Consider the following 20,897-nt stretch of genomic DNA (forward strand, 5'->3'; position numbering starts at 1 on the left):
AAAACAATGGTTCCATTGTACAGTCATACCTTGTGTTGCATCCGCTTCATGTTGTGTCTTTTCGCGTTACATCCCACGGAAGTACCGGAAGGGGTTACTTCCAGGTTTTGCTGCTCATGCATGTGTAGAAGCGCCAAATCGCGCCGTGCGCCTGCGCAGACGCAGCGCTTCGAGTTGCAGGCCTCCGGAACGGATCCCGTCCGTAACACGAGGTACCACTGTATCATCTTGGGTTGGTTTGTTTTTAATCCGTGGTTCTCTGCTCCTCTGATTCCCGAATGTGCTTTGCTGTGGTAGGCTGCAAGGGACCAGGTCTGCTGCCCACACCAAGCCTCTCAGCAGACTTTCAACTACTGTTGTTTTCTATTGTATTTTTATGTTGTGAACAGCCCTGAGATCTGCGGGTGAAGGGCTGCATGCAAATTCAATTAAGAACCATCATCATCATTATCATCCACTATTTTTTAAAAAAATACATGCAGCAAAGGAAGCAGAGATGCAACATTTGTTGGTGTCGCTAACTCTTGATGCATTCGCCTCTCTAGGTGTCAGGAAATCTAAATCTCCCTGAGACATGGGAGCCCAGTATATAGGGATTGCAAAGATTGATTCTCTCTCTGTCTGTCTCTCCCTCCTTCCCGCTTCTGCCTAAGTGGCCCAAAATCATTACAGATTAACAGCTCAGAAAACCTCTGGCCGGCTCTTGCTCAGCAATATTGCTTTCTGCCTCGGTCTCTTTCTCTCCTGTGTTTTGTGTGTCAATTAACAGCCGTCATTTTCCATCGCTAGGAAATGAATCGCCCGCCAGACCCCAGCCAAACTGGGAATTTCGCCCAGGGACAGAAAGGACTACCCTGATGGTTGATGACCGTTCTCAGACCCCTCTCCCCTCTCCCACTTGTCACCTAACCATCTGCGTTGGTCAGAATTAACCAATGTCAACAATTAGGTAACAGCCTTGCCTTAATCTCCGCGCTCTGCTCCCCGTGTCTCTGTGTTAACATTCGAACTAACAAAGTCCAAGACTTTGAAATCCCTCTTTTGATTTTGAGCTTTGAGCTGCCATGAATCGATCGTTGCTTGGTGGGGAGTGGGGGGGCTTCAGTTTCCAGGGAATGGGTATAGCTGAATCATTAGAGCTGGGGAGATCAACCCTCCGATTTCTATCTCCCTTTAGCCTTTGATTCAGAAGAATGAGGACTAGAAACTTAGCTTTGTTTTTAGGGAAAGAGACCAAAGGTGAGTGACAAGAAGGGAGCTGGTCTAATTTCTCTAGGAACGGAGAGTTCCCAAGCTGTCTGGGAGCAACCAAGAAGCCACCGTCCTGAGAGGCTGGTGGTACCTCTGCCCTGAGATCTCAGAGCCCAGGCAGGTTCATTGCAGGGAATAAGGTCTCTCAGATATAGCCTGGCACTAAGCAGGAGAGCACATGAGGTGGACTGGGGGGGGGGGAGCAATTGCTGGCTGTCAATCTCAGCCGCTGCTCAGCACCCGCTTCTGCTCCTGCCCTCCTTTGCAGGGAGCAGCCGATCTTCAGCACCAGGGCACACATCTTCCAGATCGACCCGGCCACCAAGAGGAACTGGATCCCCACCAGCAAGCACGCGCTGACCGTCTCCTACTTCTACGATGCCACACGCAACGTCTACCGAATCATCAGTGTGGGAGGCACCAAGGTGAGAGAGGCGGCGAGAGCAGGAGAAAACAAACCCCATTATAGGCATGCATTTTGGAGAAGCTTTTTTTATTTTTTAAAGAGATAATCTGTAGAAACAGAGCACAGCCATCATGGCCTTTGATAGCCCTCTCCTCCATGCAATCCTCTTTCGAAGCCAAGTTGTTGGCCGTCACTGTGGCAGGGAGTTCCTCTGTCCAACTCTGCGTTGCACGAAGAAGTGTTTTCTTTCCTCTGCCCTGAATCTCCCGTCCCTCAGCTTCCTTGGGTGTCTGCAAATTCTAGTGTTCTGAGAAAGGGAGGAAAGCTTTGCTCTTGCCACTTTCTCTTGACCTAAGGCCGAAGGAGACCCTTAAAACGCTTGCCTTTCTCTGCTCCCCAAAGGCCATCATCAACAGCACCATCACCCCCAACATGACGTTCACGAAGACCTCACAGAAATTCGGCCAGTGGGCCGACAGCAGGGCAAACACCGTCTATGGCCTGGGATTTGCCTCTGAGCAGCACCTCTCCCAGGTAAGAACTCAGGGGCAGGACAAGGAAAGGAAGGAACGGGGTTTATTTTTTTATTAACACACAGTGCAAAGTGATGCACTACCCTAATCTCTGAGCAGTGAGAAACTCCAGGGGGTTCCAATTGCTCGACCAGGGCTCAGTGTCGGAAGGAAGCGCGGTGGAGACTGCGGTGTCCTGCACATGAGTACGACCTGAGCATTGTAAGGGGGGCTCACAGCATTCGCACCCCAAGAGATCTTCCTTAGTCACAGCTTTGGATCCAGCACAGAGCAAGCAGGTCTCTGTGCCTCCAGCTTCCAGCTCAGCTCTCTCACAACTCTCTGGCTCTTGTTCTCCTAACTAGCAGCTTTGGAAACTTTGGGGAAATCTAATAAAAAATTATAAAATTATAATTAAATTATATAATATAAATTATAAAAAAGGAGTTAAAGGGTGCTGTACAGCTAGCAAGGTAGAAGAGGGCAGGGCCTCTTTTTTGATCCATTTTACAAATATCCAAGATGGCGGCCAAACCACTCAGTTTTGTTTTCCCTGCTTAGTTTGCAGAGAAGTTTCAGGAGGTGAAGGAAGCGGCTCGCCTGGCAAGGGAGAAGTCGCAGGATAAGACGGAGCTGACCAGCCCAGCCCTCAGTTTGACGTCCCAGCAGGTAAGCAGGCCAGGTGTCCTGTTCCTCCAAAACTGCAGCGGGGGATGGGCCAGTTCACCAGGAATTGAACCGACTCATTGGGATATAGACCAGGCAGGGGGAACCTCTGAAAACGAGGCCCAGCAGAGTCCTAATTTGGCCCATGAAATTGTTTTGAGCCTGCCCACCTCTCCCATACCTGACACCAGGTGTGGGGCAGGTGAAGAAACAGGAGAATTGCAGTACCCCCCCAGCTGCTCCTTGGCAGCTCCTCCTGGGTAAAAGGGACAGGCAGGTGGATCTGGGGGGTGGAGGACGCCATGTTCCTAGGTCTGGGCACAGATGGATCAGCAGAACGTGCGGAGGAGGGAGTGTGAACAGTCCCTTGGCCTGGAGAAGGAGGAGGAGGAGAGAAGGGAAGCTTCACATTGAGCAGGGAGCGTTTGTTAAAAATAAAGCCACCATTTTAATACTTAGCAATGCTTCTGAAGTGCTAAGCGACAGTTCTAGTTGAATTCTGAGCATCCAGTGGCATGGAGTTCCAAAGGAGGACGTACATAAAAAAGTTTATGGTGAGGAAGAGAGGGGGTTCTTCTAGGTTTGGATAGCAAGAGAACCACCTGGGATTTTTGGAAGGTTTGGGATTTCCCAGTGTGGCACGGGGCTTGACCCCTCGGAGGGTGTGTTTGTCCGTGCATGAGAGCCCACCTTCCTGGAATGCGACAGGTGGCTCTTGAGGGCACCTGAAATTGGGCTCTGCTTCACCTGCCCCCTCCCCATGCTCTCCTGCCCCACAGATCCTCCCCAGCCCCATCATCAGTTCCAATGGACCTGGAGACGACAAGCTCTTCCGCAGCCAGAGCGCCGACATGGAGATGACGACGGAGAGGGAGCGGATCAAGAAGATGCTCTCCGAAGGGTGAGGAGGGCGACGGAGGTGGCTTGGGGAAGGGGCACCCGAACGGTGGCTGTTTTATTCCTGTTCAAGTCTCACTTACTCCCCAGCAGCTGGGATAGCTCAGTTGGCAAAGCGCAAGACTCTCAGGGTCGTGGGTTTGAGCTGCATCTTGGGCAGAATATTCCTGCCTTGCAGGGGGTTGGACTAGATGGCCCTCGGGGTCCCTTCCAACTCTGTGGCCCTTGGCATCTGTCTCCTTCCCAGCTCTGTCTGTGAAGTCCAGTGGGAGGCAGAGTTCTTCACGCTGCAAGACAACAACAACAAGCTGGTGGCCGCATTGAACGAGGCCAATGCCAACGTGGAGCAGTGGAAGAAGCAGCTGGCGGCCTACCAGGAGGAGACGGAGACCCTGCGGCAACGGGTGAGGGGGCGACCTTTGGGGGGGGGCCTTTGGTGTGGGAGCCTGGCTGGGGGGCTGACCGAGATGGCCACCGCCATCTTTGCAGCGCACTTCACCGCTGTCCTGATCTCAGGGCGCCATGACATTCTGCTCCAGGTGATGGTCTTGGTGGTACAAGGGAAGTTTCAAGACGAGAGTTTTGCTAATCTTTCATTATTCCGTTTCTTATATTTCAAATCCTGCCTGCGGCGACTTCATATATGGGGGATAATTGGATAGGTAATCCACCTGTGGTCTCCATTCTTCCTTAGACACTTCGTCATTATGTCCTCTTAATTTGGCAGTCAGCTTTGCCATTTCAGCAGAGTCCATCCATTTCATAAGCCATTCCTGGCTGTTAACCAGAAGGTTTGTGGTTCGAGCCCACCCAGCGATGGCTCTGGGCAGGATTCCTGCATTTCAAGGGGTTGGACTAGATGACTCTTGGGTTCCCTTCCAACTCTACAGTTCTATGACACCAATAGGCACTGATTCTATGGGAGTAAGAGAGGCTGTGGTTTTACTGTGAATAGTAGTAGTAGTAATGATGATGATAATAATAATAATAATAATAATAATAATAATAATAATAATATTTATACCCCACCCAAGTGGCTGGGTTGCCCCAGCCACTCTGGGTGGCTTCCAACAGATATAAAAATATCATATAACATCAAACATTAAAAAGCTTCCCGATACACGGCTGCTTTCAGATGTCTTCTAAATGTTGTATAGTTTTTTATCTCCTTGATATCTGATGGGAGGGTGTTCCACAGGGCGGGTGCCACCACTGAGAAGGCCCTCTGCCTGCTTTCCTGTATCCTCACTTCTCGCAGGGAGGGAACCACCAGAAGGCACTCGGAGATGGACTTCTGTGTCTGGGCTGAACAATGGAGGTGGAGATGCTCCTTCAGGTCTACAGGGCCGAGGCCATTTAGGGCTTTAAAGGTCAGCACCAACACTTTGAATTGTGCTTGGAAACATAACTGGGAGCCAGTGTAGATCCTTTAGGACCAGTGCTATATGGTCTTCAGGGCAGAAGCCTCTGGACTTTGACCATGCAGCCTCTGTGGGCCCAGGAGACGCTGGCTGCACAGGGGTGGTAGGATAAGTACCTCTCTAATTCCTCACCCCCCAAAAAAGACAGCCTCCTCTGAGGCCAGGTGGTTCTGCAGCATCTCTGCATTTAGGGCGATTGGGTGCTAACAATGACCCCTAGAACAGGGACAGGACAGAACTGCCCACTGCCCAGCGGAGGCTGATGGAAGGGAGGTGCGCAAGCCCTGATCAGCAACTCAGTCTCTTCACAAAGTAGTTTTGGAGGGTCTTCAAGAGACTCTCTCTTGTTTTATTTGTTGACAATATGGGGCTGAAAGATCATGATGGGGCAGTTTGTATTTCCTCTTCTAGTTTGAGGTTGACTTCTGTGGGATAACTCAGTTCTCAGAGCATGGGACTCTTAATCTCAGGATTGTCGGTTTGAGCCCCATGTTGGGCAAAATACTCTTGCATTGCAGGGGGTAGGACTAGATGACCCTCGTGGTCCCTTCCAATTCTGCCATTCTATGATTCTACTGGCGCATGGTCTGTGATCTTAATGTTGCAGATATGTGTTGTTTGACCAACCGGATCACGCCCGGGGTGCAAAGGGTGCTCTCTAGCCTCCCCTCGTGCCGTGGCGGCCGGACTGGAATGTGTCGTTGGTGCCGCCTGGGTTCTCTCCCCCCATATATATCATATAGGGCTTTTAACATTTTTAGCAGCCAGCAGGAGACTTTAGTTTGGGCAGCTCCCTCTTTGAGCAACCCGTCCGATCGCTCTGCACATAGAGCTCTGGCAGAATCCGCCCCCCATTTCCCAGCTGAAGCTGACTCTTTGGGGATAGGTCCCCGCAGAGGATAGTTTAATCAGGATATGCCCCAGACACTCAGAGCTTGGGGGAATCGGCACCAGATCCGCCGCTCATCTCTGGGGAAGTATTTCCATGTGGCAGGAGGGAGGGAGGCATGCGTGTAATTCCTCTCCCAGAGGTCGTTGTGCACGTCCCTGGCTTCATTGCATGATGAAAGACGCTCCTTGCTTGCTAATATTAGCTCCCGCCCAAGGTCGTCAGGTTGGGGGGGGGAACGGCTGGGGAGGGAGAGGGAGAGGGAGAGAGAGCGCAGCCACCTCTTGTCAAGCCCCCCCCCCCCGGCCACTTCAGTCTCTGCAGACAAAGGAGAGGTCACTGCCCCACCCTGACTGGTACTAGGACCATGCTCTCTGTCTCTTTCTCTCAATCTCCCACCTCTCTTTTTGGCCATTATCAGTGCATGCATAGCTCCATGGGTTAGAGCATGGTGTTGATAACGCCAAAGCTGCAGGTTCGATTCCCGTGTGGGACAGCAGCACATTCCTGCCTTGCAGGGGGTTGGACAAGAATCAGAGGTTCCCATACTTATTTGGCCTACTGCCCCCTTTTCAGGAAAAAAACAACAAAACTCAGCGCCCCCCTGGAAAGCTGCCTTCTTTAAGCAAACAAGCAGAAAGATGCAGCGACAAATTTGCGTTCTTTTATGTCCCCATATTTCTGCCTATGCCCTACGACATAGTGAAGAAAGATGATGTTGTAAATATGACACCTTGAAGCTTGAAATTATAAAATTATTTATTAAAAACAGCCATTCGCATTACATACAGAAAATTAAGATAGTGAAGGATAATATTAAAAATAATCCTAATGAGAAAGATGAACCTGGTGCGTTGCTATCAATTTATTAATTTTTATTCACCCCCCCCCAGTTGCACCTGAGGCTGCTACTGCCCCCCCCCCCGGATTGTTCCAGCACCCCACAGTATCGCCCACTTTGGGAAACACTGGACCAGATTATCCTCAGGGTTCCTTCCAATTCTCTGGGAAACCCTTTAGAGCGGATTCAGTGAGCGCATGATTTGAATATCTCATCCTACAGGAACTGGGGAATCTGAGCCAGGCCACTTGTCCATCTAGCGCAGTACTACCTGCACTGACTGGCAGCTGCTCTCCAGGGTTCCAGACTCAGGAGCCTCTTCCAGCCCCACCTGGAGATGCCAGGGGGGGATTGAACCTTCTGCAGGCAAAGCAGATGTCCTGCCACAGAACTTTGGCACGGTTCGTTGAAATAAACCAAGGATCTAGCCCTCAAGCTTCTGGTTAAGGGGCTAATTGAACTAGGAGCCTTGTGCTGTCAGACCCAGTGACACCCCCCCCCCCCAGCTCATTGCGCTCTGCATTCGTGGCAGCATCTCTGCCCGGTCTTAGACAGGGGGCCTTCCCTGCCCCACCTGGAGATGATGGGAACTGAACTCAGGACCTTATTTGTGGGAAGCATGGGCTCTGCAGCCCCTCCTCATTTCTGGGGAGGAGGAAGGGAGTTTGTTCCCCACCCCTCTTTTTGCCTCTGATACACACACACATTCCTTCTCCCTCTTTTGAAATGTTAACCATAAAAAACTGAATTTTATTAGGGCTGCCATATGGCTGGATTTTCCCAGGCATTACTGGGATTTCAAAGGTGGAATTGACATCCGAGGGGAATTTCCAAAAGTTTGCGCTTTGTCCTGAATCTTAGGCAAGTCAATCAAAAAATCGTGCGGGGTTTTTGTGTGTGTGTGTTTTCGTAAAAAACAACTCAACAACTTTTGGGGTGTTCTGGTTTTTACTTTTTGAAATATGACAACCCCAGTTTCGCCCGCAAGCACCTCGAACAGGGAAAGGTGAGCTGTCAGCGTCTTAAATAAATCAACTTAAATGGAGACACTGGAGCTGAAATTCCTTTGCTGGTGGGGAGGGAAGTGGTGGATTCTGACGGCAATTCTCTGCAAGGCGGCTTCGCTTTCAGGAAATATAAAGGTGATCTCTCCTGCGTTAGTCATACTCTGAGCAGACTCAGTCGCCTGAATGACTCCAGCCCATCAATTCCAGTACATCGGTTGTAATGCCACTCTTGGATTGATGTGTGTTTTTTAAATTTCACTTCAGTATTTGGCGGGGGGTGGGGGTGGGGAGAGTTAACATTTCCAGTGGATCTTATTGTGTTTATTATTTGTTTTTTGCATGCTGGAGGTTTTGGGAGTTGTGTTTCGAAACCCGGAAGCCTTTTGCAAATCTAAAAACACAACCGTGATATGGAACGGATCAAATTTGTGAGAAACAAATTCGGGAAAGCCCAAATGCCCCTTGAAAAACAACAGGCCACACTAAAAGCCCTGCTCTGAGTTACTGCGGGGGGGGGGGGGCACGCCTAACATTTTGGGGCCTTGAAAGAGAAACCTTCATGCAGAACACAGCAACCTACGGGGTATGTGGAATGTCAGAAGCATCCTGTTCTCACAGTGGCCGGCCAACTGCCCCACAGGGAAGCCCCCAAACAGGACATGAACCCCCAAACAGAACCCCATGAACTGAAAAGTCAGAATCGTGGTCTTTTCTTCTGATCCTGCAATATCGCCCTTGCCTCCTTCAGCTTGTCTCCATAGCCAGGAGGGCTAGAATCTTCCTTTCCTCAGACGTCTGAGGTTCCAGATTTGTCCCTGGGATCTCGCTCTCTCCCCAGCCTCGTCCCGCCAGACTCCCCCCCCCCGCCTTTTCAAAGCAGCAGCTGCAGGCTTGAAGAATGCACTTCTAAAAATGTAACCCTCCGTCTTGATGAATAATTGACATTCCCTCTCTCTCCAGCCGACCCCGTTCTGCAGGCAGCGGCATTCGGAAGAGAGGCGGTGCCTGGCTACCTCTCTGATGGGTTGTTGGGGGGGGGTTGCAACAGTGCCTAGGGCTGCTGGCACAGCTTCCAACGACACAGGCCTGAGGATCCGGCCCTGTTGCTGGACGCTTTTGCATCAGCTGGCCTGGCTTTGCGAGGAAGGGCAGGAGGAGGAGGAGGAGGAGGGAGGACACGCGAGGTCGCCTCCTTTGTGCTGGGAGAAAGGGCGCATCGAAGCATGGCTTCCGTCTCAGGAACATGGGCAGCTGTCTTGGACCCAGGCCAGCGGCCCCATCTAGCTCAGTATTGCTGCTCCAATGCGCACACTCTCCTGATCGGCAAAAGGCCTTGTCTTTCGGAAGGCGGCTTTGCTTGCCCCCCACAAATTGGCTATAATTGATCAAAGGCGATTGATGCCTGCCAGACATGATGGCTGTGCTCTGCCTGGTAATCTTTGGGGATATGGCGGTGGTCTGAGCAAGGCTGGAATTTAGCACCCATAAATGGATCTTCTCGATTATGGGTCTTCTCAGTTGTGCTCCATTCACCTGCAGCAATGACTTTTTGGAATATGATATATAATGAAATCAATAAACAAATTACAGTGGTGCCTCGCAAGACGAATGCCTCGCAAGATGAAAAACGCGCAAGATGAAAGAGTTTTCCGTTTTTTGAGTCGTTCCGCAAGACGAATTTCCCTATGGGCTTGCCTCACAAGACGAAACGTCTTGCGAGTTCTTGCGAGTTTGTTTCCTTTTTCTTAAAGCCGCTAAGCCGTTAATAGCCGCTAAGCCGCTAATAGCCGCTAAGCCGCTAATAGCCGTGCTTCGCAAGACGAAAAAACCGCAAGACGAAGAGACTCGCGGAACGTTTCGTCTTGCGAGGCACCACTGTAAAGTGATTTTTTCCAAGAGGCCAGAATCCTTCCTCCTGGGGATCCTAGACAGCAAAATCCCAAGGAAGCCTCAGCTCCAGGGACAACGATTCTCTGTGCGCAGAAAAGGAAGGTGGAGAGAAACCCCTGAAAGGAAGAATAGCGGATGAAAATATTGGAATATGCAGAGATGGCAAAATTGACAGCACTGATAAAAGATACAAATTTAGAACCATTTAAAGAAGATGGGAAACTTTTTCTAGTCTATCTAAAAGTTATTTGCCATATGCAAAGACCCCTGTGGGGTTTGAAGTATAAAAAAACCCAGCAGAACATATTAGGAAACATGTTAGAGAGGATGAAATTAGATAAGATGGAAACTTAAAATGCAATATATGTAATTTGAGTTATAAACATTGATGTTGGGTGAGCGGGAAGTCACTAGTTTGGTTGAATTGGAATATAATTGTTGAGTAACAAATGTAACTTTCTATATCGAAAAAAGAATAAAATATTATTACAGAAGGGGGGGAAACCACCAAACACCCCCAACAGTGACAAGTTTTACAATTTACGGTGGGGCTGGTGAACTTCTGACCTTCTGGATGTTGCTGAACTACATCTCCCAGCATGCTCAGCGGTCATGGCTGATGGGAGTTGTAGTCCAATCACACCCAGAGGGCCAAAGGTGCTTACCCTGCTTATGCCTTACAGACAATCACCCTACTAGTCCGTCAAAGAAGTTTTTGCCTAGCCCAAAAAAGGATGTTGGGGAAGGCATAACTGCTGAAAGAGTAAACAGGCAGATGGATCTTTTCTCCACCATTTGTGAGGAAGTGAGGGCTTTGCGGGAAATGATGTATAATGAGATAAAAAAGATGTTTAAAGTGATTAAACCCCACCCCCACCCCACCGGAAGCCTTTTTCTTAGGAATTATAGGGACAGAAGTTTTTTTTAAAAAGATGATTAGGTTCTTTATGTATGTAACACCAGCAGCTAGGATTCTCTCTGCACAAAAATGGAAGCAGGCAGAACTTCCCACCAAAGAAGAATGAATAAGTAAGGTGACAAACTACGTGGAATTGGTAACGTTGACAGCCAAAGTAAGAGACTCTGACAATGACAGTTTTCTTGGAAGAATGGACGTCCTTTTCAGACTATTTAGGGAAATAGTATAGTTTGGTGAACTCGCGAGCTGGATTAGAAATATGAGCAACGGAAGGAATTTGAGAGAACAGCATTGATGAGTTATTGGTATAAGACATTGAAGGCATTGTGCAGTGGGGGGAAAGTAAAACACCACGGAAAATGGGCCGGGAAGTCTGGAAAAGACCAACTTATTATGTATTGAAGTATGTCTGTTAAACTTTTGAAAAGTGAATAGAAATTATTATTTTTAAAAAAGATGTCAGGGAAGGTGCCAGGAGGGCCTGGCAGAATACTGTATGGAGAAGAGGTGGAGCCCCGTGTGTGGGGCACCCCCTAAGCCAGGCTCCTGCCCCCGGGTGCGATGGAGGGCTCTGCGGCATCCGGCTCCCCAGCCCTGCTGGCGCCAGGCCTGGGGGAGCTGGGGTGCTGTCTCCCTTTGTCTCTTCTGCCCCTCAACCTGTCCGTTCTCTCATCCTCTTCCTCAGGTGGCCGAGCTGGAAGCCCAGAGAGGCCACGAGTCCTCAGGGGAGGCCAGGGAGGAGTCCAGCCCAGCCCTGGAAGAACTGGAGCAGTTGGTGAAAGCCAGGGACGAGGTGAGGGGCCGCTGTCGCCCTCCTGGTGGCTCAGAGGCCAAGCTTACGATATCAGACGGTGCTTTTCTGCCGTGGCTTTTCCCATAAATTTTCATCAACACAAAGAAGCCTTGCTGTATTCAGATCTTTCATATTTGTTCTTGGTACCTTACTCTCTCTCTCTTTTTTAACATAATTTTTATTGAGTTTTCCATATTTCATTACATTTTCATTACATAAATCCATAACTTGCTCAAACAAAGCATCGACCTCCTTCCCTTCCTCTTTCTGACTTCCAAACATCTTTTACAAATTCTTCGTATTTCTATAGCCACTTTTTTACCTTATATCTTGTTTTGACATTCACCTCCTTATATGTAAATCAGCTCCTTATTTTCACATTACGAAACATTTCAACTCAAGCCTACAAACGTTTTCAAATGTTTACATTTTTCTTTCATATAAAATATAAATTTGCTCCAGTCCTTTTGAAACAGTTCGTCACACCGATTCCGGATCTTGGTACCTTACTCTCATTTTGAAAAGATATCTTCCCACATTCTGCACATAAAAATAAACAAATTTTGATGCTATGCTATATTACACAGAAATGTTTAAATGCTTCTTAGCTGTCCTGGAATCTTCCTGCCACACCAGGGTGGTGACATGCCTTATGTTGCCTCATGGTCTTATTGTTGGATGAGACATCAGGACAGTCTCTCAAATCCCTTTTGCACACTCCCTCTTGACTGGGCACAGGGCTGCCCCGTTGCCCTAACAGACCAACACCCCCCTCTCTTTCACCCCCCCCCCGTGACAGATTAGCTGGAGTTCCCCCATCCCTCCTGGCCCTGCCAGCCCTGCTCCCTCCTCCATCGCTCTCCTTTCCACACCAGCAGCTGCCAGGAGCCCACACTCCACCTCTGCTCTTGCTGGGGCGCCAATTAAATTAACAGTTTAAAGCAGAGGTTTAATTACAGGGCAGGCGCCTGCTCTAGACGCAGATCCGCCTTTCCGAGAATGCTGCGCAAGGCAGAAACTCGTGCGCTGGTGAGAAGAGGCTCTGGGCTCTCTACTCCATGCCCCCCCCCCGACTCATAGCTCTAAGAATTAGCATTCCTGTAGAGTAGGGAGTGGGCTAAGCTGCAGCCTCTCAGGATCGGGGGGGGGGGCTTTGTTGCAATTTGCTAGGTGCCTGAGGTGTCCCCGGGCAGTGCTGTGGTTCAGCCCTGTGGACGTAAATGAAGGAGCGAGAGTTCCTCTGAGCATGTGCTGAGCCCTGGGATTTGAGACTAGATTAATATTTTATTAGAAGAATTTGATTTATAAAAAACAGAGAGTGAGAAAAAAAGAATGAAAAAAGCGAACGACAAAGAAAAAACACTGTTACATTACCATACATTAATATACAGATGTGTATATTCTTATTATGCCAATACATCAAACTCATGAGTAGGCATCGGGGAGAAATTGAGGTTGTCCGTCAAATAAAGGGGGGAGTTCCTGTACCTCTTTTTCTAGGAAAAAAAAAAGCACTGGCGTCAAGTATTCCTAAAATGGCATGGTCAAAATAACACACAATGGGGGTTGTACAGTGGTGCCTCGCAAGACGAAAAGAATCCGTTCCGCGAGTCTCTTCGTCTTGCGGGTTTTTTCGTCTTGCAAAGCAAGCCCATTAGAGGTTTAGCGGCTTAGCGCTACAGTATTAGCGGCTTAGCCGGCTTAAAGATCAGCTGATAAGCGGCTTAGCCATCAGCTGTTAAGCGGCTTAAAGATCAGCTGATAAGCGGCTTAGCCATCAGCTGTTAAGCGGCTTAAAGATCAGCTGATAAGCGGCTTAGCCATCAGCTGTTAAGCGGCTTAAAGATCAGCTGATAAGCGGCTTAGCATCAGCTGTTAAGCGGCTTAAAGATCAGCTGATAAGCGGCTTAGCCATCAGCTGTTAAGCGGCTTAAAGATCAGCTGATAAGCGGCTTAGCCATCAGCTGTTAAGCGGCTTAAAGATCAGCTGATAAGCGGCTTAGCCATCAGCTGATAAGCGGTTTAGCGGCTTGGGAAAAAGGGGGGGAGGAAAAAACCCCCGCAGGAACTCGCAAGGCATTTTCGTCTTGTGAAGCAAGCACATAGGAAATTCGTTTTGCGAAGCACCTCCAAAACGGAAAACCCTTTCGTCTAGCGGGTTTTCCGTCTTGCGAGGCATTCGTCTTGCGAGGCACCACTGTATTAGGGGAAATAGGTTATTGCATGCAGAAATGTGACTATCCAGAGGGGCAGGTGCATTAATTGCCTCTGTGCTCCTGGCATCAGCCCTCTGAGTTGGCTCTTTGCTGCCTGGGGCTGCTGGGAGTTGTAGTCTAAACCACCCAGAGGGCGCCAGGTTGGCGATTGGGCTTGTTTAGCCTCTCAGCCATTGCATTCTGCAAGGGGGTGGAAAGTTGGTCAGAATGTATCCCTTTTCATTTTAATACAGTCATACCTCGGGTTAGAAAGGCTTCAGGTTGCGTTTTTTCGGGTTACGGACTGCCGAAACCCGGAAGTACCGGAATGGGTTACTTCCGGGTTTCAGCGGTTGTGCATGCACAGAAGCACTAAATCGCGCTTTGCGCAGAAGCACCGAATTGCAACCCGCAAGTGCTCAGACGCGCCGCTGCGGGTTGCAAACGTGCATCCTGCATGGATCACGTTCGCAACCCGAGTGTCCACTGTAGTTTTGAAAGCTGCAACCAAACCACGTTTTGCAAAACAAATAATGGGGTTGGTGGGAGGGCTGTCTGACCAAGGCTGTGGACACATATCCTCCAACATCTCCCCGATGAAAAGAAGGATGTCCTATTCAACAACAACACCCTGCCCATGTGACTTGGTTGCACCAGCCACTCTAGGCAGCTTCCAACATATATAAAAGCACAAGAAAACATGAAACATTAAAAAAAACTTCCCTATCCAGGGCTGCCTTTGGATGTCTTCTAAAGGTGTATACTTACTTATCTCCTTGGTTGGGGGTTGCATCACAGTCCAATATTTCTCCACCGAAAAGAGGGACGTTCTAAGGAAAAGCAGGATGTTCCAGTATCAAATCAGAAACTGGGACAGCTTTTGTAAATCTGGGACTGTCCCTGGAAAATAGGGACACTGGGAGGGCCTCCAAACATATCACATGTAAAGCTTGTGACTCCCCTTGCCCAGAGAATCCTGGGAACTGTAGTTTGCTAATGGTGCTTGGGGTGTAGCTTTGTTAGCAGCAAACTACAGTTCCAAGGATTGTGGGGGGAGCCGTGCTCTTTAAAGGTATAGTTCTCTTTTTTGTTTCGTAGAATCGTAGCATTGCAGACTAGGAAGGGCCAAAAGGAACGTTCTTCCATTCCTGTTTGTGTGTTTTTTTAAACGACCAGGAACTACGGCAGCTAAAGGGGCAAAAAGGAGGAAGCTGGGAGACGGATGAAGAGTGTGAGGACACCCGCCAGAAGGTGCAGGTAATGGGGGCAGGAGGGGGGATTAGGGGCAGCTGCAATGGTGACTCGGCCAAATCCCCCTGAGCAGAAGACCAAGTTTTCCCCAACACCATTTGCTCCCGATTAAAAACATTATTATTTGTACCCCACCTTTCTGACTGGGTTGCCCCAGCCACTCTGGGTGGCTTCCAAGACACATCAAAACATAATGAAACATCAAAACATTAAAAACTTCCCTGAAGAGGGCTGCCTTCAGATGTCTTCTAAAGCTTGTATAGTTCTTTATCTCCTTGACATCTGATGGGAGGGCGTTGCACAGGGCAGGCGCCAGCACCAAAAAGGCCCTCTGCCTGGTTCCCTGTAACTTCCCTTCTCGCAGGGAGGGAACCCCCAGAAGACCCTCAGAGCTGGGCCTCCGTGTCTGGGCTGGATGATGGGGGGTGGAGATGCTCCTTCGGGTATACAGGGCAGAGTCTATTTAGGGCTTTGAAGGTCAGCACCAACACTTTGATTTGTGCTTGGAAAGGTAAAGGGACCCCTGATTGTTAAGTCCAGTCGCAGACGACTCTGGGGTTGCGGCGCTCATCTCACTTTACTGGCCGAGGGAGCCAGCGTTTGTCCGCAGACAGCTTCCAGGTCATGTGGCCAGCATGACTAAGCCACTTCTGGCGAACCAAAGCAGTGCACGGAAATGCTGTTTACCTTCCCGCCGGAGCGGTACCTATTTATCTACTTGCACTTTGACGTGCTTTTGAACTGCTAGGTTGGCAGGAGCAGGGACCGAGCCACGGGAGCTCACCCCATCGCGGGGATTCGAACCGCCGACCTTCTGATAGGCAATCCCTAGGCTCAGTGGTTTAGACCACAGCGCCACCTGCGTCCCTAGCTTGGAAAAGTACTGGGAGCCAATGTAGGTCTTTCAGGACCACTGTTATGTGGTCTCGGCAAATGCTCCCAGCCACCAGTCTAGCTGCCACATTCTGGATAAGTTGTAGTTTCTGAGTCACCTTCAAAGGAAGCCCCACGGAGAGCGCATTGCAGTAGTCCAAGCGGGAGATAACTAGAGCATGCACCACTCTGGCAAGACAGTCTGCGGGCAGATAGGGTCTCAGCCTGCGTACCAGATGGAGCTGGTAGACAGCTGCCCTGGACACAGAATTGACCTGTGCCTCCATGGTCCAAAATCACCCCCAGGCTGTGGACCTGGTGTTTCACACTGACCCCATTCAGGACCACACCCGCCCACCCCCTGTCACCCTGAAATAGCACTTCTGTCTTGTCAGGATTCAGCCTCAATCCATTTCAGCCATCCATCTTCCAACCACCTCCAGGCCCCCTGCAAAAGAAACATGGATTGAACGTTTCTGGGGAACTGAGAGATGGTCTGTGTGCAACCCAGGTGCTCTTCCCTGGGGGGCGATGGTCCTGGGGCAGCCAGCAGGAGGGTCCCTCATGACCACAGGGACCCTGAGGTCATTCTCCTCTCCCCCTTTTTCTCGCCAGGACTTGGAGAGGCGCAACACAGACTTGGAGCGGCGCCTTCGCCTGGCTGAGCAGTCTCTGTCGGAGACGCTTTCTGAGCGGGAGAAGATGTACCACGAAGTGGCCAAGGTGGCGGAAATCATGGACATGAAGATCTTCGAGCTGAGCGAGCTGCGGCAGGACTTGGCCAAGCTGGTGGAGAGCAACTGAGCCTGGCCAGAGGTGGGGAGGTGGGGAGGCTGCCCCGATGGTTCTCCTCCTGGCGGAAGCGGACAGGCGACGTGGCTCTGAAGTGGGTAGCTGGTGGGGCACATTTTTGGTCCTCCAGAAATGCTCCTCCAAGAGGATGCTGGACATCATAGAATCGTAGAGTTGGAAGGGAGCCTGAGGATCATCTAGTCCCAACCCCCTGCAATGCAGGAATATGCATCTGTCCCATAAGGGGATCGAACCTGCAGCCCTGGTGTTCTCAGCACCAGGCTCTCACCAGCTGAGCTATCCTGGCTGACACCTTCAGGCTTCTTTTTCCTGGCCTTAGTTCCCTTTTGGATGCTTCCATTTCTACAGACCCAGTTATCCTTTTTCTAGCCAAGTTAGTATGGTGGTTCCCCCCTCCCTTCCCTGATCCAGTAGGTTTTTGATAGAGAACTCTTCTCCTTACCAGAACCAGCGGCTGATTCAAAAACCTTTCTTGTAATCCTCCTGGCTGAGTCTTTTTAACAAGCTTGCTTTTTATAGATTATCAGAGACTTCCCCCTCAACCCCCCCCCCCAGAGGGAACCTTGACTCTCTTCCTGGAAGTAAATGGGGCTATTTTCTTCTCTCCGCCCCCCACTCTCCTCCCAACAACACCCTCCTTCCATTGTACGTTTGGTTTTCTTTTCAAAGCGAGCAGTGACTTTGTCTTAGTGGGGTAATGCGAATGTGGGAATGAATAGTCAGCTTGGGAAAGCTGGCAGGGGAAACTGGGGTGTGTGCGGGGGGTGGGGTGGGGGTGCTAATGTCAGAGGGGAAAAGGCTATTTCCAGGGGGCCGGTGGGAGAGGGGCAGCAAGCCAAGCCAGCTGCCAATCTGGCAGGTTGCCCAGTTCTGCAAATATTGCGCGAAACCAAGAACCTGACCCTCTCCTGGTTTGAGAAGGAAGTGCAGCTTGCTCAAGAAGTCTTATTCCAAGAAGTCAGGCAGGGGTGTGACCCATTGGCAGGAACGTAGGTCCTCGCCTGCTTTGCTAGCCCAAAGGTGATGGGACCTCTGGCCCATGAACCGAGAATATTATTATTATTATTATTATTTGCAGTGCTTTTCTTCTAGAAAAAAAGGGGCCGGTACTCACTATGAAGTTCTTACACTAAGTGCCACATTTTAAACCAGTGCTTTTCTGCTAAGAAAACAAGTGCCGGTACTGCGTACCCGGGAGTACCCCATGGCGGGGGGAAGAGCACTGATTATTGGTTAAATTTGTATGCCGCCCTATATACCCGCAGGTTTCAGGGCGGCTCACAAGATAAAAACACAAGATAAAAACACAAAATGCATTTTAAAAACCCAGTAGTCCCCGCTCCCCAACACATTTTAAAAGGGTGTCAATCAGCCAAGGACCTGGTTGAAGATGAATGTTTTCACCTGGCACCTAAAGGTGTATAATGAAGGCGCCAGGCAAACCTCCTTGCGGAGAGCATCCCACAAACAGGGAGCCACTGCAGAAAAGGCCCTCTTCTTGTGTTGCCACCCTCCGGACCTCTTGAGGAGGCACAGGGAGAGAGGCCTCAGAGAATGATTGCAGGGTCTGGTACGTTCATATGGTCCACAGGGCTACAATGTGGTTCCCCAACCTGTGCCCACCTGCTGCACACCTGACAATGGCAGTGCCAGCCCGCTCCATTGCAATTTTCAATTTGCATGTCTCCATTAGGTTTGAACCACACCCAGACTTCAGAGGTGCTTGCCGTACCTGCCAATCCACAGTTACTGCAAGCGCTTTTGAAGGCGCTCTCTCTGCACCAGTCAGCTGATGGGTTGTCCTGGTGTCCACTGGGAAATGGATCTACAAAAGAGGAGAATGTTTGAGCAGTTTGCCTCGCATTTGAGCTGCGGCTGGAAGGAAGGAACCAATCAGCCCAAGCCCTCTCTTTCTGCCGGGCCCTTCCTTGCCATTGGGCTGAGTGAGGTGGCAGCCGCAGGCAGTGGGCACAGCTGGGTGTGTGCTGAGCTGCCCTTGCCTTGCACCTGCTAAGCTGCCCCATTACCTGCACTCAAGAGTCAACTGCGTGTCCAGTCAGGTTGAACACATGGAATTTGGAGGGAAGGGGGCTAATACTGGTCTAGCGCATCCAAGGCGTACAAAATTAATGTGCCCAGGGTTAGTCAAAGCTCAGCGCCAGTTTTGCTTCTCCTATTTTATTTTAGTGGTTAAAAAGGAGAGGAAAAGTTGGAACAATGGCCTGGGAATTTGCCATGCAGCTGCCTGCACCAGGCAGACTGATACACACACACCCTGTGAAATTTGGCGAATTTGAAAACTCCACTCTCATTTAAGGTACTAGTCCTCCTGACTTTGAAGAACCCAAGAAGAGACCATGCTTCTGGGAGGCTCGGATACAGGCCCTTGAGGCTTGCTTGTTTTCTCTGAGCATCCAGGTACGCTGCCTCTAAGACTGGAAGCTCCATTTGTCTTGCCATACCTACTGTACAGCGACAGGGCTATTTCCCACAAACCTGCGCTTTTCTTGAAGTTCTAAACCTCCCCCCCCCCCCGAAACAAAACGAAAACTTGGCCCTAATTGGTTTTGCAAATCTGATTATTTGTTGCATGAAGACGAAAGCTTGGACAGATTTGGGGGATGCCCAGTGGAAGCTCTAGAAACCGGTGATGCTGAAGGGGAGGACGGGGGGGTGGGGGTTGAGCTGGAATTATTTAGAGTGGGGCTACAACCCCTCCGTATTTAGCCAAAGCAGATTATTGTTGTGTCTCTCTAAGACTAAGTAGACAAGAGTTTTAGCCTGGTGACGAATTCAGAATGTCCCCGTGTCGCAGAAAGAATGTATTCAAGCAAACCTGTGGATTGCAGGCTGTGTATAAGTGACCTGATGATTGTCAGGTTTTACTGGAGGCGTTCAATAAGACAAAGCGATGGTGGAACTATGACCCTGGGTGTTTCTCTCCCCTTGCCTTTCTCTTTCCCTCCTCTTTAATTGGGAACTTAATTGTGAATGGGGGCTTGGCAGTGTCAGCCGAATCCACCAGGCGGCTCTTGATCTCGCAGCCCCCCCACTCCTGGGCTGCTCAGCGCACATCTTGACCAGGTTCCAGCCGGAATCCGTTTCAAAGCTCAATTGCGAAATAGTGCGAGATCTTTCTGGATGCTTTCTTTTTCCGCCACTCTGCCATGGAGGGAGAGGGCAATCTCCCAGGTTGTGCCTTCACGGCTGGAGGCATCCATGCTTCTGAGTCCCAGTTGCCGGGAAACGGAGGAGCTAAATAAACCCTGATGGATGGATGTCCATCCAACTTCTGTTTGAAAACCTCCAATGAAGGAGAGTCCACCAACTTCTGAGGTCATGGAATCGTAGACTTGGAAGGGACCCCTGGGGTCATCCAGTCCAACCCCCTGCAATGCAGGAATCTCAGCTAAAGCATCCCTGACAGATGGCCACCCAACCTCTGCTTAAAAACCTCCAAGGAAGGAGAGTCCACCATCTCTTGTGGGAGTCTTACACTGTCAAACAGCTCTCAGTGTCAGAAAGTTCTTCCTGATGTTTAGTCAGAATTTCCTTTCTTCTAACTTGAAGCCATGGGTTCGAGTCCTACCCTCCAGAGCAGAAGAAAACAAGCGGCTCCTTCTTCCATGTGACAGCCCTTAAGATATTTGAAGATGGCTCTTCTGTCTCCTCTCAGTCTCCTCTTTTTCAGGTTAAACATACCCAGCTCCTTCAACCGTTCCTCACAAAGCTTAGTTTCCAGACCCTTGATCATCTCATTTCCTGCCCTCTGCACACGCTCTAGCTTAGGGGGTTCTCCGGCACAAGCTGAATCCTCCTTCCATCGAGCACTGGTGGGCGGTAAGGAAATTTTACCGTCAGGAAAGATGCATTAGTGGGTGGTAGGTATAAAAAGGTTGACTACCCCTGTTCTAGCTTGTCAACATCCTTCAATTGTGGTGCACAGAATTGGACACGCTGTTCCAGTGGTCTGACCAAGGCAGAATAGAGTGGGACAGGGACTTCCCTTGTGCTCAGGGGGGTAGCCTGGTCAGGTGGCAAAATGGAGGGAGAAAGACTACAAAGGGGGGGTCTGGCCTTTACAGGAATGCCTTTCCTTTTCCTTTGCGCCCCATGAATCATCTCCCTCCCTCCAAAAGCTGTGCTTTTGAAAGTGAAGAGATGCTTTGAAGCCCAATTTTGCCACCATTTGTGCCCAGGACCCAAGTGCTGGTGTGGTGGCTGCAGTGTGGGACTAAGACCTGAGTTCCAAGTCCCCTCTTGGCCAGCAAGC

The 20,897-nt window shown here is 50.0% G+C and overlaps 1 protein-coding gene across 3 annotated transcripts in view; it reads left to right on the plus strand.

The window, feature by feature from the left end:
• HOMER3 (homer scaffold protein 3) overlaps positions 1–19,544 on the plus strand; it is a 36,634-nt gene extending 17,090 nt beyond the window's left edge. Inside the window, exons 3-11 of one of the 3 annotated variants that reach the window (XM_080988622.1) lie at positions 790–949; positions 1,520–1,676; positions 2,060–2,191; positions 2,731–2,838; positions 3,615–3,736; positions 3,980–4,136; positions 11,385–11,492; positions 14,864–14,944; positions 16,427–19,544. In XM_080988622.1, coding sequence (XP_080844748.1) covers positions 936–949; positions 1,520–1,676; positions 2,060–2,191; positions 2,731–2,838; positions 3,615–3,736; positions 3,980–4,136; positions 11,385–11,492; positions 14,864–14,944; positions 16,427–16,615 — 1,068 coding nt within the window. In that variant the 5' untranslated portion in view covers positions 790–935 and the 3' untranslated portion in view covers positions 16,616–19,544. The remainder of the gene's footprint in view (positions 1–789; positions 950–1,519; positions 1,677–2,059; positions 2,192–2,730; positions 2,839–3,614; positions 3,737–3,979; positions 4,137–11,384; positions 11,493–14,863; positions 14,945–16,426) is intronic. The other 2 variants (XM_080988623.1, XM_080988624.1) reach the window with 2 other exon arrangements.
• The last annotated feature ends 1,353 nt before the right edge of the window (positions 19,545–20,897 follow it).

Source organism: Podarcis pityusensis, assembly GCF_964106645.2.
Source record: "Podarcis pityusensis genome assembly, chromosome: 18".
NCBI lineage: Eukaryota > Metazoa > Chordata > Lepidosauria > Squamata > Lacertidae > Podarcis > Podarcis pityusensis.